Raw genomic sequence first — 18341 nt, forward strand, 5'->3', positions numbered from 1 at the left:
ATTAAGCCAAAATAAATTTAACAAGAATAATCATAACTTATTATTCCAAAATAAGCATATAGAAAAATATTTTATTAATTTAAACAAATTAAATTCTTCGTCTGTATTCGTGAAAGATGTAAACAATATGGCGGATTCTTGTCGCCCAGCCAGTCGTCATGGAGGAAGATACAGCTCCAATTCTAATCGTATAGACGTCCAGTACTCTGATAACCTCCCATCGTACTCAACAGTTAATTATAGTTCCCAAGAAGGTGCATTTTGTGTGCGTTACGACGTCAGTCATACTTTCTTTGACCTTGTGACTTGTCTGTTCTTCACCACTATCAACATGACTGAGTTTTGATCACATGTTTAGTCCAAAATTCCATGAAGTCATTGTTGGACGCAGTATATTAATATCTGATTTTTAAAAAAAATGAAGATGGAATATGCTATTTAGCTAAACTGTAAGGGACTTGCAGTTTCAAGTGCATGATATTTTAAGATTACTTGAAAATGAGACAAGTGAAACCCAAAGCCAAAGAATATTTTTTAAATGAAATGTCATAAGATTAATTGAAAATGTAACAAGTGAAACCCAAACGCTCCTGAAGAAACATAAATTGGAAACACCTTTATAGACTATGTCAGCCCTGAATATTCTTAATAATATGAAGTAGGCATTGTCTAAATCAGTGAGCTTAACCATACATATACTGTCTGTACAAGGCTTGTGAAAATAGTAAAGGACATCAGAAACCTCTTTGGGACAAAGGTTTTTCTTTGTTTTGCAAGTGCATTATTTTTGTTTATATTTCAGCAGCAAGTGAAATTAATATTTTTATTTGAAAATCTGCCTTTTTAAATAATGGGTGAAATGTTGCGTTTTTTTGATTAATGAGTAAAAAAATGTTTTTCCAAAAACCTAGCCCCATCCCCCTTTTCCCCTCACTTTAAAAATGGTTGATTACTTTGTAACACTTTGCCATACTTTACAATTTTTAACCCTTAAGACATCCTTTTCAGTTTTAGGGGGTCAGATTAATTTTGTTCAGATACCGGAAGTATTACTGTTCTCCACTGATGGTGGAAATATTTTACATATATCATGTGACGTAAACAAAATTGAAACACTGTTGATCTGACAGTAGTAAATTCCGTTAAGTAAATGATTGCCTTTCCTAGGTTTTTGGCAACAGCAACAGTGGAGCAGCGAAGATAAACGTACATACATCCATATTTTTCCTGCCTTTTTTTAAAAACAATCATATTCATTTAATAAGTAAAAAAAATTGAAAAGACTGGAAGACTATCAGAAAAGTTAAAGTTGTTTCTACTGAACTGTAATCTTCACCTCTATATTTTTATTTGTTTGATTTAAGGAAACTAAGAGTTTTCTCCTAATCCAATTAAAATCAGATCCATCAATTGTTCATTCAGTCACTGCATGTAGGACCTAACAACACTCTATTCTTCTTTCTGTTTTGATGATTTTTCTCATCAGCCAATCAAATTTCATCTTTCATGATTTTGAAAGCATTTAGATTCAAAGGCAAACCCCGAGGATTCTGAAAGTTCTAATGATTTTCTTGTTACTTCTGGGACATGACTTATTTTTTGTTAGTATATTGGGGAGCCTTAAGGAAATTAAGATAGTACATGGCCTTTAGTGGGAGCAAAGCCCGAAGCAAAAGTATTAGGTTCCCTTTGGATTTCATCCCATTTATCATTTTGTCAAGTTTTTATTAATTTTTATCAGCAATAAGCGGGGAAATTACAAATATTTGTAAAATTATTGGAAGAACTGTTCCGCGTTTGGTGTAGATTGCAGCTTAATCTAGATCTCTGACCGGCAGTATAACATAGATGTCTTTTCAACATTTTATCTAGGCTGCATTTTGTCTATTTCTTAAGCTTTAATGTATCCAGATGTAGTGTTTTGATTGGATGAAAGTTTCTCAAGTGTCAGTATGATGAATTTTTAGATTAATTTCTATACATTTAAAAGCGAGCTTTGCTCGCATATTAAAACATCTTCTTGTTGCTTTTTCTAGACATCTTGATGGTTCTTGTCATTTCTTGACACTTCTTGACACTTCTTGTTACTAATAAGTTGAGACCAGTATTACTTAGTGATCATACTATGAACTCTCTGGCTAAAGGCAGAAAGTCATATACTCTTATGTCATTTCGGAAACGAATAAAGGAACTTATGTGGTTATTGAAGACAATATAATAAATGCTTTGTATGGGAATCACCAAAAGATGTGATTATTTGTGAGACTGAAATAGGCTTTTGCTCTCAGTACTTCCAACTCTATATTTTTTTATGGAATTATGGGTTGTCATAGTCAAATGTCTTTGGGCTGAATTGTCTGGCCTTGATTAGTTGATCAAGTCATTTTGTAAACATTTGGATGCCATGTTTTGACCCTCCATATCTTGAAAAAAAGTTAGGTTCCATTTGTATTTTAATCATTGAAGCTAACAAATGCTTTCTGAGACTGGTGTGGTTCTCAATAGCATATACAAATTGTCAATGTATACAAAGTATATGACAATGGAGCTCTTAGTATGATATTAACATTTTATTAACCTTGTCCTATTCCTAGTTCAAGAAAATTTTACTTACCTAAATTGAAATTTAGGTTATAAGTAAATGAATGTTGAAAAATGAACAATATTTTGTTGTTGGAGTATTTAGCTCATCTGGCCTTAATGGCCATGTGAACTTTTGTCATCACTTGGCATCCGATGTCAAAGTTTTTGGGTGACTCTTGTTAAAGTTATAGCCTTTAAAAGTTGAAAAATGAATCAGGTGAGCAATTCAAGCTCTTTGGAGCCTCTTGTTGGATATGAAATTGTTTCGCCTATGTTCTTTGTTTTGGATCAAAGTGGGTTGTTTCATCTTGATAGAAATCATGTGTTATTACCCTCAAGAAATCATGTGTTATTACCCTCATAGAAAGTTATCAAATTAAAGAAAAGTGTACAATCCTCATTAGGAAATCCTGAAAAATGATTAAATACATCTTTAACGATTTATAAAAAAAAACAATATGTAAAAATTTACAAATAGACATTTCTCTGTTTCAGAATTATATGGTCAAAACCAAAGCCAAACAATGATGGACACAATGGAACGTCCAAAAACAGGACGAGGTTTCCGTAGAATTAGACCACCCTCTCGTGGTGGTCGTGAAGAAGTGTTTGATGAGTCAAAAACAGGAAGACCATCGTCAAGGATGGGATTTAGACCTGACACTTATGAAAGGTTAAATTTTCTTAATCCTAAATAGTCCACAAGTTTTCACAAAGAAATTCATATTAATTAAGCTGAGTTGCTAACATTATTTGAAATACAGTTGATTAAGCTGCAATGCCTTCCTACATATCTATGTAGGAAGTTAATGCAGCATAATAACAGAAAGATGTGAGTTTCCAACAATGGGTCTGTAGATAATATCATGTGTAAGTTAATTTTTTACTTGTATACATGTATGTGTATGAAAGACCAAATTTATAGTAATGATACATGTAATTTGTCAGTAGTGTCATTTGTTACAATATGTTTTAATGTGTACGATTGTGCATCTTAGGCTGTATATATTAGTTTGTACAGACAAACAATACAAGTGGAGTTCTAGAGCTGCTCATTCAGGGCCTTATCTAAACATTGCTGATAAGGAGAAGTTTTAGTAAGTTCTGTGTGAAAAATAAAAATATTGACATTTTTGTCTATGTAATCTGTAAAACTTCTCCCTGTCTAAGGTAAATAGGAGAAGTGGGTACAAAAAAGGAGAAGTTTTTGCTCATTTCTCCATCAAGATTAGGCCCTGCTCATTTTTAAATCAATGATATGTTTAAGCTATATGATTGCACTTGTGCATGTAGAAATTTCTAAATTTTGTTATGAAAACAAGTTTCATAGCTAAACAAGGAGCAGTGAGTTTAGGTATTCCACATACATGTAATATTATATGTACTAATTTAATGTTAAAGTCATACACTACCAATGGTAGAGGTGATTCATGGTGCAGAAAACACACCTAACAAACAACTGTTTGTTATCAGTTGTGACTTTAATCCTATCTGTATACAGATCTTTATTTTGTAGTAAAACAATACATTCATCATTTCCCATCAAAATCAACCAAATCAAGAACAGTAACTCTGTGGAAGTGCCAATTATTTAGGTCTCACTAACCACTTCCGGGTCAAATGGCCACCCCCCTATGTAGTACCAAAAACACACTGAACCTAGACATATGCATTGTAAGTGCATTATTTGTGTGTATTATGATTAAAAGTAGTCAAAATGAAGCTGAGAATGTGTACTTTAAAATCATATATGTAATTAACTACAGCTAAGTGTATGAATATTGTTTACATGTGTGAGTAATTTGTCTCCATGCTGTCAGTTAGCAGAACAGGTAAAAATGTGGATTTTCAGTATTATTTATTCAAGTAAATTTTGTGAAGAATTTCTACTATCATCGTACCATTAGCATAATGATTTTGGAAGCCTTATTTTCCAAGCTTCGCAACGGTATGCAACTTTAAGATGTCATTTGTCCTGGGAATTCACAGTGAGACTTTGAAAATTACTTTTTTAACATGTAAAGTAATGGAAACGTTAGAAGTGGTTAGTGAGATCTTACGCAATCTATATAATTTTTATCTGAAGCCGAAAGATAAGATGAAACTGGTTATGTGGACTATAACTGTTTTTGAATTGGAAATATAAGTGAATTTGGTGTTGTTTTTGGCATGCAAGAATCACTCCCTGTCAGATATTCATGGAGACATCTACTTAAGTATCAAAATCATTAGATATATTACTTATTTCTTAGCTTATCTTTAGTCAAAATATTTTCGTGTATTTAAAAATCCACTTCATGAGTTCGCACTTGTATAACTTATCAAAATTACATGTAAGTAACAACTACTCCACTTTGACCATTATTATTTATTTAAAAAAAAATATTATAACAGGTTTAATATATTATTTTAGACAAGACTATGATGAATTTTCTAGACAAGATAGAATTCCAGTACCATCTGATCAAAGCTCAGAAGAATCCTCACCTAGGGGAGGTAATAACTCACCAGCAAATTACCAGCCAAGGTACTCACCTCATGGAATATCTGTTTCTCCTAATGAAGAATACTTGTCTGCTCAGTCTCCATCTGCATTTAGGCTGTTGTCAAGGGAGACTGTTACTAAGGGAAGCCCAATTGGTAGTCCTCTTCAAAGAGAGTATGTTCCACGTAGCCCTCCTTATCAAAGGGATCATGCTTCTCAAAGGAGCCCTGTGAGTAGTCCATATCATCAAGAGACTGTAAGTCCATTCCGTACACATAGACCAGGTAGGAAGTTAAGAATACCTGATCAAGGCAATGAAGAGCAAGTTTTTGACTTTGAAGGTGAACCTTATTCAAGTAGAAAAGAAAATGCTAGAGCTGGTGGATATTATGAAAATAGGTATGAAAATACCAGAACTGAAGACTCTTACGATATAAGGTATGAACAAAACAGACCTTATTCAGGTGATGAAAAATATCAATATTACAGTCAAGAAAGACAAAACTCTGGTGACTTTCAACCTGATACTGCTCCTTCTGGATATGCTCCTATATTAAGTGGTAAAAATAGGTACCAGTATGATCATTATTCTCATCCAAACCAGGTTGAGGAACAATCAGGGGAAGTAATGCATGATTATTCTCAACCTCCTACAACAACAAGGCCAAGGTCTTCACGACCAAAGTCAGCAAGGAAAAGACCTCAGAGTGCAAGAAAAAAGAAACAAGAGGAGCAATATGTACAGCAGGATGATCAAAATACTCAGTCATCAGGTAATTCCCCTTTTCAATTAAGAAATAAATTACGGAAATTCCATTTTATCATTGTTTTTTCCACAGGCTTGTCATTTATGTCACATTGTTTAAAACGGACATAAATGGCCAGCCCATGGTAAAACAATAATAAAATGGAGTTTCCGTGATTTATTTTGATTCTAATAGGACTAGTTTTCTTCCTATTTTTTAAAAGATGCACGAAATGTTGGTCATGTATTTAAGACTTACTTACTGTGAATGTGGTATAAAGAGCTTTGAAGCAGGTCATATTAGAATGTGATATATACAACAAACTGTCCAAACTGAACACCTTTTGGACTCCGTTGGTTCAGTTTAGACAGGTGACTTGTAATAAAGATTTAAAATACATGCAAGGAGGTAGACCTAGTGTAAGGGACATAACTCCTACAAATCAATGGAACATTTGTGTAATTTTGACATCAATCTGATCTAAGCATAAAAATGACTTGGATTGATTTCATTCTGTTTCAAGTGAAAGCTTTATAGGCTTTGGTGAAATTGAATATGATGCAACCACGTCACTGATTTCATGAGTTATGTCCCTTACCCCTGTTCTACCTCTGTAAATTGAGAAAGAAGTCTGGTTTAGCCTTGTTTTCAGATAATTCAGGGTATAGTTTAGACATGTTACTTTGTGTATTCTTATAAAAAAGTTTGGATTTTGTCCCCACTAACAATTTGAAGGCCTAAAAAAATTATGTGTTTCAAGTAACATCAAAATTAGGGTCGGTAGGTAGGGTTGTTTTTTTTTTTTAAATTAGGGTCTGTCAGGTTACTAGAAACACAGATTTTTTTTTAGGCCTAATTTCTGTACAACGTCAGCAGTTTCAAATTCTTGTGTCACACATCTAAAGTTATAATGTACAACAAGGCTTTATAGACAACAAAAATATAATAATTCGTAAGAAACAGTGTCTGCTGTGAATAACAGTATTGTAATTTCAAGGGCTGAAGAACCAAATTTGATAAGTGTAGGAACTTACATGTGTGCCATGTAGGAATGGGAGATGGGAGATAGTCAAAGAGTGAAATTTCAGCATTCATATCACATGTGATTTATTGACATTTATTACACAGGGAACATTCAGTAATACACTGCAATATATGCTATAAAAGTACTGAAGTGTCAGTATTGGGATAATTGAAAAAAACATGGCCTGAATGTGAACACAGGAAGCAAAGCTGATCTACATGCACAATGTAGTGAATCAAATAAAATAGATTACCCATAAAAAGATGAGAAAAAAAGGATTATGTCATACACAAAAAAATTAAAACACTTTCAACATTACATTCAACTCACCAAAATTGTGAATGACATCAGGTGTCCTGGAAGGGAAGGCATGTCCTGCTCCTTCAGCAGCACCCTTTCATATTGCAAGTGAGTATAATCCAGTAATAGTCTAGCAACAACCATGGAGCACAACATCAAGAGTAACAAAGGGGTCCTGTCAAAACAATTTTATCTACATAGTAATATTTTGTCTACCAATTTTTATACTTTACAGATCCAGTGGTTCGACCTCATTCTTCCTTTCTGAGATACCGACCTCTTCCTGCAATAGGTTCTAATGAACCTACGTCAGATCAGCATCAAGCTGAGATACTTGCTGAACAAACCAAACAACTGCATTTACAAGAGCAACAAAGACCAGGATCAGGTCGTCGAGGATCCTTTAAACAAGAACCATTTTCATCTGCAAATGAGATTATGCAGAAAGAGCAGGATATTATTAATGATCCCTCTGAAGGTGATATTAGTGCTGTTGAGGAAAAATCTGGACCAACACATTTTAGACTTCATCAAATATCAAGTGAACCACCTGAAGGTGAAGAAAGATTATTATTAGCAATTAGGTTGCCTGATGGGAAACGGGTCCAGCGTTATTTCCACATTGCAGATAAAATAGAGGTTGTAAAACAGTATGCTGAAAATGTTTTATGTACTGACTTGTCGAAGTATAACTTATCATGTAATTCTCCAAAATCTCTCTTTACTGATCTATCTCAACTTGTGGGTGAAGTAGGACTCGCTGACAGAACTTTACTTTTTCTTGTTGAAAAGGTTTAGTAATTTGTGTGCTTACTTAGTGTAGTGAAAAAAAAACTTGCCATTTTTAATCTTTTTATATTTTGATATTTCAATTTAATTGATTACATATAACTATTGATAGTCTTCACATTATGAGTTAAACTTCACTAAAAATTCTTTTTGTTTATTTCATTATATTTAGCTCATGGATCTCGACCAATTAAATTTTGGCTTAATTTAGATATTAAAACCAAGAATTTACATTATTTAAGTCATGGAAGATCACTCAATGTACAGTGCTGTGGTCATGATTATTGATGATAATTTTGAAGTTAATTTTTCAATTTAGGTGTATGTCTTTATAATTTAGTTTATTAAAAAGTGTTTGCCATAAATTATCTGTCTAAACCACATTTCTTTTAAAGTCCATTCTTATTAATTTCAGTAGATTTGAAACCGAGTAAATCAAACACTTTCTTAAGAAGGTAGACCTAGGGTAAGGAACATAGCTATTGAAATCAGTGATATGTTTGTATCACATTCAATTTCACCAAAGCCTATCAAGCTTTCATTTGAAACAGAATGGAATCAATCAAAGTTACTTTGATGCTTACAAGATATTGATGTAAAATACTTAATACAGACATTCCAATGATTTGTGAGAGTTGTGGCCCTTACCTTAGGTCTACCTCCTTAAACCAAACCAATTTTAAGTATCAGTCTTTCTAAAATTCAGACAGAAGGTGATTCATGCATGTCAAAAATCCACTGAATTCAGTTTTATTTCTTGTTCAGAAACATTTACTGATCACATAACCAGTCTTAGTTTTTCATTAGGAGGTTGTTCTTTTGAGATAAAAATTACATAGATTGTACATGAAATTTGCACTTTGCAAGAGTAATTGTTCTTGATTTGGTTTCATTTGGTTGATTTTAGTGGAAGCTGAATGTATGATTTTCTAAAAAGTGCAGATCTGAATGCAGAAATGATTGTTATTATGTGAAAGTGTAGTATATGTAGACTGAAAAAGCATCGTTTGTTTGGTGGGTTTTTCTTTACCATGAATCACTACTATTGGCAGTGTCTGAATTTAATTTGGAGTGGTATTTAATATTAAAAAGTCTGAAAGAGTTCAGTTCTGGCAGGTTTCTCTGTATTTCTATTATTGATTGTGAAAATATAATTGTTATACATCAGCATTAGTCTATTAGTGTTTGAAGTGTTCAGTAATTAATTGTCCACATTTTAATGGTTACATGAAAAATGTACATACTGAATTATGTAAGGCATGCTTCCAAATGGTTATATGAAAAATACATATACTGAATTATGTAAAATATGCTTCCAAATGGTCATATGAAAAATATACATACTGAATTATGTAAAGCATGCTTTCTATGGTTATATGAAAAATGTACATACTGAATTGAGTAAAGCATGCTTTCAATGGTTACATGAAAAGTACATACTGAATTGTGTAAAGTATGCTTTCAATGGTTACCTGAAAAATGTACATACTGAATTGTGTAAAGTATGCTTTCAATGGTTACATGAAAAATGAACATACTGAATTATGTAAAGTATGCTTTCAGTGGTTATATGAAAAATGTACATACTTGTTTAAAGCATGCTTTCAATGGTTACATAAAAAATGTACATACTTCAGTATGTAAAATGTATGTTTTCAATGTTTATACATGTTTAAAATATGTGCTGAAATATGGTGCTCAGTCTACTAGATCATATGTTGTCACTACAGTTGACATGAACTGATAGTTTGCATTAGGCCAAAATGAAAAATTGATTTCTTTCCCGTGCCAGGCCTTATACCAAGAATTACCCAACCCCAATTCTTTTTTTATTGTTGATTGTAATTTTTTTTAATAGGTTTAAGCATGTAACCAAGTGACTGTTGGCTTACATTGCTACTGATTGCAGAATGGTTTCCAACCATATGACTTACTACCATGGACTTCCAGGATGACTGGTGTAGGGAAATTTTTTATCTTTAAATCTATATCTACATGGAGATATAGTTTGCCTTGCATTGCATGCACCTCCAAAATAAGGCCCTGATGATAGTTTCCCAGTTTGCCCCAAAAATGGCTGAAAAATAATCTCGAAGAAGATAAATTGGTAGTCAAAGGCTGCAGTATGGCATTTCTGTTCAGAATTACACTGATTAATTGTTTATGATGTCTTTTTCTTGACATCCTCTATAAAATTAATCATTTTAACTACAAATTGATGTTATTTTTTGTGATTATTCCTTATTTCCCATTAAAAAAATATGCATATCCTCCCCCCCCCCCCCCAAAAAAAAAAGAAAAAAGGATGAGGTAGTTTTGAAAAAAAGCAAACAGTGTTGCTGATCTGCCATTCTATTTTCAATAATATACAAAAACTGTCAAAATTGTTTTGGCAGTTTGACAAGGTGTGAAAGGCAGATGATTATATTTCTGCTGCAGTGTAATTGATTCTGAACTTAGTTAAGGCTTATCAAGCAGGTGGCCAACAGGAAAGTCTAATGTGGAGCCATTCCACATTTAAACTTGGCAGGTGCTGTAAAATGTGTTTTTGAAGTTATTTCAAAATTGGACATCTTTAACATAGAATTTTTTCTTTACGTTACTCAATGTGTAAATCAAACTTTTATCCTTGTTAGATGCACTGGAAGCTGTATTTTTGAATTGAGCCTCATCTCAAACACTGAAATTACATGTATAATGATTTTAAAAATTTTTACCAAGTTAAATTAAGTTTAATAATGCATAACCTATTTTGGGACAATTTACTGCATTGGGGTTTATGAGGTGAAAACTTATTAAAAGTTGCTTGGGTGGATCCAGGAATTTAAAAAAAGGGGGTTTCTGAAAGGTTCTAGAAGAAAGGAGAGTTCCAGGCTATTATTTGCTGTTATTAACCCAAGAGATTAGTTAACAATAATTTTTCAATTGAAGAGAGGGCAGGGGAAACTTCCAGGGGTTGGATCAGTCACTTCCAAAAGTAGGATTAGAGGAATGAGATTAAGTGTACTGTAAAAGTACTTTAATTCAAGGATACCAATATTCGTGGATTAGGGAAGAAACACAAGTTCATGGATTGTTGAATTCATGGTTTTGAGGTTTTCAGTGTACACATCAATGAAAATCTCTTTTTCATTGGGAACCAAAATTTGTGGTTTGGCTTACATACGAAATCCACGAAAATTGGTACCCCACAAACAATAGTACTTTCACAGTATTTTATCTTTCACTCATTGTTTTAAAACTTTTAAGTGGCAGTCTCTGTAAGAATCAGGCAGTAGTTGAAACATGATATGAAATAACCAACCACTTTGACAGTGTAACTTGAGCATTTGTACCATCAAATTCAAGAAATGAGACACGATTTTCTATATTGGTTTTATATTGCTAAATATAGAATCTTCAATGATAGCCAGTTGATTATGGAAATTTCTCTGGATGTGAGAAATTTTGTATCTCTGAGCTAAAGTTGAAGATTCTGTTTCTTTTAATTTTTCAAAATGAAAACTTATGCGTCATTGGCATTTATGTCATTATGGAAATGTCTATGAGGTCAACAGTTGTAACAGGAGAAAAACGTTAAAAAATAGTCATCACAACATGGCTTTCAAACAATGAGATTTGATTGACAATACAATACACAACAACTAATAGCCCCTTCTTATGCTGGTCAATCAACACCTGAGAACTTTAATTGCTCTAGAGATGAGAAATATTTTTCTCACACCAGTCAAAAAGTGTGAAAATTGATTGACAATTAGAGTTAAAGCACTGAATATAAATATTTCAGCGGCAGAGAACAAAATCTTGTCATCAGAACTTTACCAAGCGGGGATCATTTAAAGTTTTGCCTTGATATTGCCATTTGTTACAACATGTATATGGACTTACCTTCTTTTGGCTATTCCCTTTGAATATTGCCTAAAGTTTGCCTTTCAGTTCTATAATTATCCTTTATAAACAAAGTTTAATTCTTACAGAATTCATAAATATTTTCTTAATATCTGGTCAAACCAGCCTTAAACCATCAACCTTCTGATAGAAATTTTAGAAAGAGAGTATGTTTATGTGAAATGACTGTGATAGAAATTTTATAAATAGTGTTTGTATATTTATGTCAAAGAAATGATTTAAGTTTTGTCTGTGATATTTATTTGTACTGGTATGTATCTATGGTGTTATTTTTATGTTTTTGTTTTTTCTATATTTTATAATATTTTATTGATTTATTATTTAGTAAGACAAGCATTATTTTTTGTTCATGCAAACATGTCCAATCTGTAGCATGTTTGAACATTTTTTGTCCATAAATCTTGACCATTGTTATCAATTTTAAAGTGTTTTATCATCCAAACACTGAAATATGATGCTATATATTTACTGGTAGTTCTTATATTCAGTTGTTTGCCTTTCAGGTTTTGTTTCAATTTCAGGATGTTGACACAGGATTTCTTAGGGGGGGGGGGTAATAGGAGAAGCAAAGCAGGGGTAATTAAGTAGCAAGATCTCTAATTATTTGTAAAAATACACATGTACACATGCATATGTAGTAATTAAAGTACCGGTATTTGGAGCTTAATTTCTGTAGTGAAGAAGAAAAGGAACTGAGAACCCTGTAGCATTGTTGATAAGGTTTAAATCTGTTTTGCAGATTTCTTTAAGCTTATATAAAATACATTCATCGAAACATACTATATAAGATTTTTACAGCAAGTAGGATAATAAACTTTAGGGAATATTGTTGGTCTTCACATGATTCAATCACTATCATCTGATGAACTTCCTGAAGTACTTAACTTGACAGTTGATTAAGAGCATGAGATGATTTAAAATTTCTATCAAACCTGGATTAAAATGCCTATGAATCATAAATCTCCAATAAACTACCTAAGACACTTCATCTGGTTAATGGTCATTCAAAGAGATGACCAACTCAATCCCTGAACATAACTATATCATTTGCTGTAAAATGTTCAACCTTTGTTATTATGGATATCTCAATGCATCAGCAGTAAATACCTCTGTAAAAACCTATTTCTCATGTTGTTATATTTTTTTTCTATTGACATCAATTGCTCTATAAGTAAATTAACAATTGGCAATATTTTTATCCTTAAGTTTCATTTGTGGAGTGCATTTTTGTGATTCTGTGATAACAATCGGTGAGATTGTTGTGCCATACTTTTATAGGTTGTGTTTGTTTCATTAGAGGATATTGTTAGAGAACATTGAGCTTTAAATAAATTTTTCAAATTATTATTTTTAGATAATTGAGTTATGTTTTTTATTGCCTCCGAAAAACAATATATATGTTATGCAGTAATGTTGTAAAATGTGTCTGTAATGAGTGAGTAAGGGAAACTGTAATCCCATTTTATTCATATATATCATATTTCATTTTCAGCTAGTCTCCTGTGCAATGAACTTGATAAATTTTACAGGAAAGTTGGGCAATATATGTAGCTGTATAGCATTTATAAATCTACTTTCTGATTCACAAATTTCTGATAAATTAAATTCTGCTCCAGCCAGAGCTGTCACTTGCCAGCCCCACCTCTGAATCAAATAGTTGTCCTCTTATTGATATGTATCACTCATCGTAAGTTGAGAAATATGAGATTGTGTGTATTCTATCTTTCAAGTGCCAGTCTCTGTAAAATCAGGCTGTATGTTGGTCCTAAAAGATATGGGATGACTTAGGTCTCACTAACCACTTCTAACGTTTCCATTACTTTACATGTTAAAAATGTAATTTTCAAAGTCTCACTGTGAATTCCCAGGACAAATGACATCTTAAAGCTGCATACCGTTGCGAAGCTTGGAAAATAAGGCTTCCAAAATCATTATGCTAATGGTACGATCATAGTATAAATTCTTCACAAAATTTACTTGAATAAATAATACTGAAAATCCACATTTTTACCTGTTCTGCTAACTGACAGCATGGAGGCAAATTACTCACACATGTAAACAATATTCATACACTTTTGTAGTTAAATACATATATGATTTTAAAGTTCACATTCTCAGCTTTATTTTGACTACTTTTAATCATAATACACACAAATAATGCACTTACAATGCATATGTCTAGGTTCAGTGTGTTTTTGGTACTACATAGGGGGGTGGCCATTTGACCCGGAAGTGGTTAGTGAGACCTTAAAAACATTTTATGAGTTTTTGTGTTTTTCTGTTTTTACATTTTATGAAAGCTTGTGGTATTGCGAGTCTAATAAGACCAAAACTATCAAAATAAGACATAGGACTACAAAGAAATGGTCATTTTTATATCATGCCCTCAGTGATATTTTCCCTAAATTACTAAAAAATTACAATTTTAACTAACTTGTCACACCAAATTGATACCTATGATAATTCAAGAAGTTGTAATAGTAAATATCATTTATCATTATGAAAAAAGAACAGATTTCAACAATTTATATCATACCTATTTCATTACTGTGTGATTCTTAGTCTGTGCTGTGTGACTATTTGAGTACTTTGAATATCCCAAGCAGTGACGTTGTGTATTTCATGGATGACGTCAAGTTATGAGTCACTGTTACTGATGAAAATCTTGTTGCTATGGTGTTTTTTAAATTACCTTGCACAATGCACATCTTAAAATATAGCCAGATTACCAATATCACTATACTGATTTTATGGGAAAATGGAAATAATGACCAGGAAAGGCAATTTTCCTCAAATTATGCATTTCTCTGAAATATGCCATAATTTAATTTATGGTCTCACTAACCACTTCTAACGTTTCCATTACTTTACATGTTAAAAAAGTAATTTTCAAAGTCTCACTGTGAATTCCCAGGACAAATGACATCTTAAATCTGCATACCGTTGCGAAGCTTGGAAAATAAGGCTTCCAAAATCATTATGCTAATGGTACGATCATAGTATAAATTCTTCACAAAATTTACTTGAATAAATAATACTGAAAATCCACATTTCTACCTGTTCTGCTAACTGACAGCATGGAGGCAAATTACTCACACATGTAAACAATATTCATACACTTTTGTAGTTAATTACATATATGATTTTAAAGTTCACATTCTCAGCTTTATTTTGACTACTTTTAATCATAATACACACAAATAATGCACTTACAATGCATATGTCTAGGTTCAGTGTGTTTTTGGTACTACATAGGGGGGTGGCCATTTGACCCGGAAGTGGTTAGTGAGACCTTATCTGTGGGCTGAACTTTGTCCTATATATTAAACTTCCATATTGTCACCGCATGACTTGCAGCAGATCACTTCCTGTTCGACAAAAGTCAGGCCCTCTGTGGTTCAAAGGTCATAGGTTCAATTCATAGAATACCATTGTAAGGACATCTATAAAAACCTTATCCATAAAATGAACAAGAAAGACAATTGCAAGGCAAAAAAAAAAAAGAAAAAAGATGCATTTGGTCATCAACTGAATTTTATTCAAAAATAGTTGATTCCATATGGCCAATTTATAGCAACAATTATTTAAACAACATTAATAACAGATTTACAAAATAATGTACAATGAATTAAGAATATCCAACATTTCAAATTAAAAATAATACAGAGATCACACAAGACAAAGTAAAATAACATGAGAATGGTGTAACTGCTGCCTGAAGCTTGCTTTGGCTAAAATGAACTGTGTTGAGTCATTGTTTGGTATATCTCTTACTTTTATCCTGGAACTACTTATGATGATCTTATTGGAATAGTTTACAATGAGTAAGATAGTTAACTTCAAGGGGTAGAGTTTGATTTCTCTTGATTGAATGACCATTACCTGATGAAATGTCCTAGTTGTTAACTGTATAATTGACAAGGAGATTTAAATTTTCTATAATTCCATAGGATCTATGATTTCACAGTCGTCCAGGTAACTATGTTATGCATTTTATCAGGTGTCTGTCTTCTCATCAAGGAAAGACCAACTTAATCCCCTGAACATTACCATTGTATGTACTATAAAAACATTTGCAGAAAATCTTATCTGCCATTTGGGATTTATTCACTACTAGTACAATTTTTCTGAATTTTCTTATACATTAAGATATAATTAACCAATGACAGATGTATGAAAATCAATCAAAATAAAGACAAGCCAGCAGGCATACTTAACCTTAAACTGAGCCTAAAAGCAACTTAAATAATTATCATCAAGTTAAATCTAAATGCAAAGTACGATGAAGATATTTTACTTCAAACACATGGATATTTTGCCATTTGCCAGATTAGATATCATCAAATGAACTTGGGATTTCAATGCAAATTTTAAATTTCTGTTTGACTTCATATCCATGAGTATGGTGACTATTTATGGTATCATTACAATGGTTAAATCTGTTTGAAATAAGGTGTTTTATATTTATGAAAATAAAATAAAAAAATTTCAACATAAAATCTTCATTATAACAATTGTATGTATTTTATGGTTTAATTATGGCCATTATCAGCCAAAAATATGAAGTAGTAATGAATTCAATAGTAAAAGGGAAATTGTCTCATTATCATTTAATACATTGTTGATTTACAAATACAATGTATCAACGATAAAAATAAAGTACAAAAACACATATTCATCTTGTTCCATTTTCTCCAAAAAAATTTAATTTATCCTGTATGAAAAAAAAACAAAAAACAAAAACAAAAAACAACAAAATTTCTTTCAATTTGGAACATGATACAAACATACAAGTACAGCTTCAAGTTACAGCCAAAACAATGATGACGTTCAGGGGTAGAACTTCACTGTTAAGATGATAAATAACTGATGAACTACCTCAGGTATTTAACCTGTTCACTGGACAATTGAAAAGTAAATTTAAATTATTCTGTTATATTCCAAAAGTATTTAAATATTTTCTCTCAATTGTCTAGTTATTACCATTGGAAGTAATTTTGTCAACAGATGAGAAACTCTATCAGTATCCCTGAACACAGCTATTGTACTTGTGATAAAACTTGTACATTGATATTGCACCAGTACACAGTTACACCTAATGATACATATCAAATTTCCCTTTCAATCATACATGACACATGTGATACACATGATAAACACAAAACACTCTCATGAATATATGACATAAAAAGGCTACTAACAAATTACACTATCATGACAACATATCATTCTGCTCAAAATATTTTTATACACTTATACATGTAAACTTCATGTATAGGAAAGAAAAGAGCAGCAGTTTATTAAAAAAAAGATAAAATTCAATGAGACACACAGGTAAATGGTTGATACATTAGTTTCTAACAATACAGGCTAAAGAAAGAGATTTTGAATGCATCAAGAGGTGTACATATGTACCATGAAACTTTCATGTAGTTTTATACAGAGAAACCTGATCAGACCAAACCCTGAATAATCAAAAAACCTGTTAAAATCTGATACCGGTACTTTTTAACATTTCTTTATATGTTTAGAAATGGTTTAAAAGCATGACAGGCTTCGGTGAAATTGAATATGATACAAACATACCACTGATTTAAAGAGTTACGTCCCTTACCCTAGGCCTACCTCCTTAATGAATTTGACGAAATCAAAAGTAAACAATAATACATGTACATGTATGGTAAAAAGAGAAGTGTAACGGTAAATTTCGCTGATAAATATGTAAAATGCTCATTAAAGCAGTGAATTGACCTTATTCCCATAATTGTCCCTTATTTAAGATGACTTACAAAAGACAGAAAAAAAAAAGATGAACATGTAGCACTATGCACCAATGTATTTTCATTGAAATGTCTATACAAAAGAAATCAACAAACAAAATGATCACAGGCAGCTCTCATAGTACCGAGAGTCACAAGTTCATCACAGACAGTGAATACAATTAATGTTCCACTTAAGTCAATATCTAGGACATTAATTATCAAACTATTTCTAGTCACAGTTTCAAGAATTCATTTACTGGTAATGTCTCCTTGGAACTTTGCTAACTGCTTTTGAGTACATTATTATATATAAAAGAAAACATGCAATGAAAACTGTATTTTGCAAGTAAAAAAATTATTAACATTTTAGAATAAATATATATTGAACAGGTTTTTGTTTGAAAATGCACATATTCTGTCAACTTAATATTTATTGCATGGCAAACTCTTCTTGCCTTGAAATAAATTACCACATTACAAGCTTGCCCTGCAAAATACATTTTAAGAAGGTAGACCTAGGGTAAGGGACACAACTCTTACAAATCATTGGAATGCTTGTATTCAGCATTTTACATTAATCTCATGCAAGCATCAAAGTAACTTGGATAGATTTCATTCTGCTTCAAATGAAAGCTTGATAGGCTTTGGTGAAATTGAATATGATATAAACATATCACTGATTTCAAGAATTATCTCCCTTACCCTAGGTCTACCTCCTTAAATGATATACACAATGTAGGGGC

At 32.0% G+C, this 18341-nt stretch overlaps 1 protein-coding gene across 4 annotated transcripts; it reads left to right on the forward strand.

Moving 5' to 3' along the window:
• The first annotated feature begins 15 nt into the window (after nt 1-15).
• LOC148601956 (uncharacterized) lies at nt 16-13455 on the forward strand. 4 transcript variants are annotated; one of them, XM_088554799.1, is made up of 4 exons: nt 16-254; nt 3079-3256; nt 5021-5841; nt 7374-13455. In XM_088554799.1, exons 1-4 carry the CDS (start codon nt 128-130, stop codon nt 7934-7936), a joined length of 1689 nt encoding a protein of 562 aa, XP_088410925.1. In that variant the 5' UTR covers nt 16-127; the 3' UTR covers nt 7937-13455. The 4 variants fall into 4 exon arrangements, with proteins under 4 accessions (XP_088410925.1, XP_088410924.1, XP_088410926.1 ...); XM_088554798.1 differs by having other exon boundaries at nt 21-254; nt 4997-5841; XM_088554800.1 differs by having other exon boundaries at nt 130-265; nt 4997-5841.
• The last annotated feature ends 4886 nt before the right edge of the window (nt 13456-18341 follow it).

Source organism: Perna viridis, chromosome 12 (genome assembly GCF_037379345.1).
Source record: "Perna viridis isolate PV_CMFRI_1.1 ecotype Kerala chromosome 12, ASM3737934v1, whole genome shotgun sequence".
NCBI lineage: Eukaryota > Metazoa > Mollusca > Bivalvia > Mytilida > Mytilidae > Perna > Perna viridis.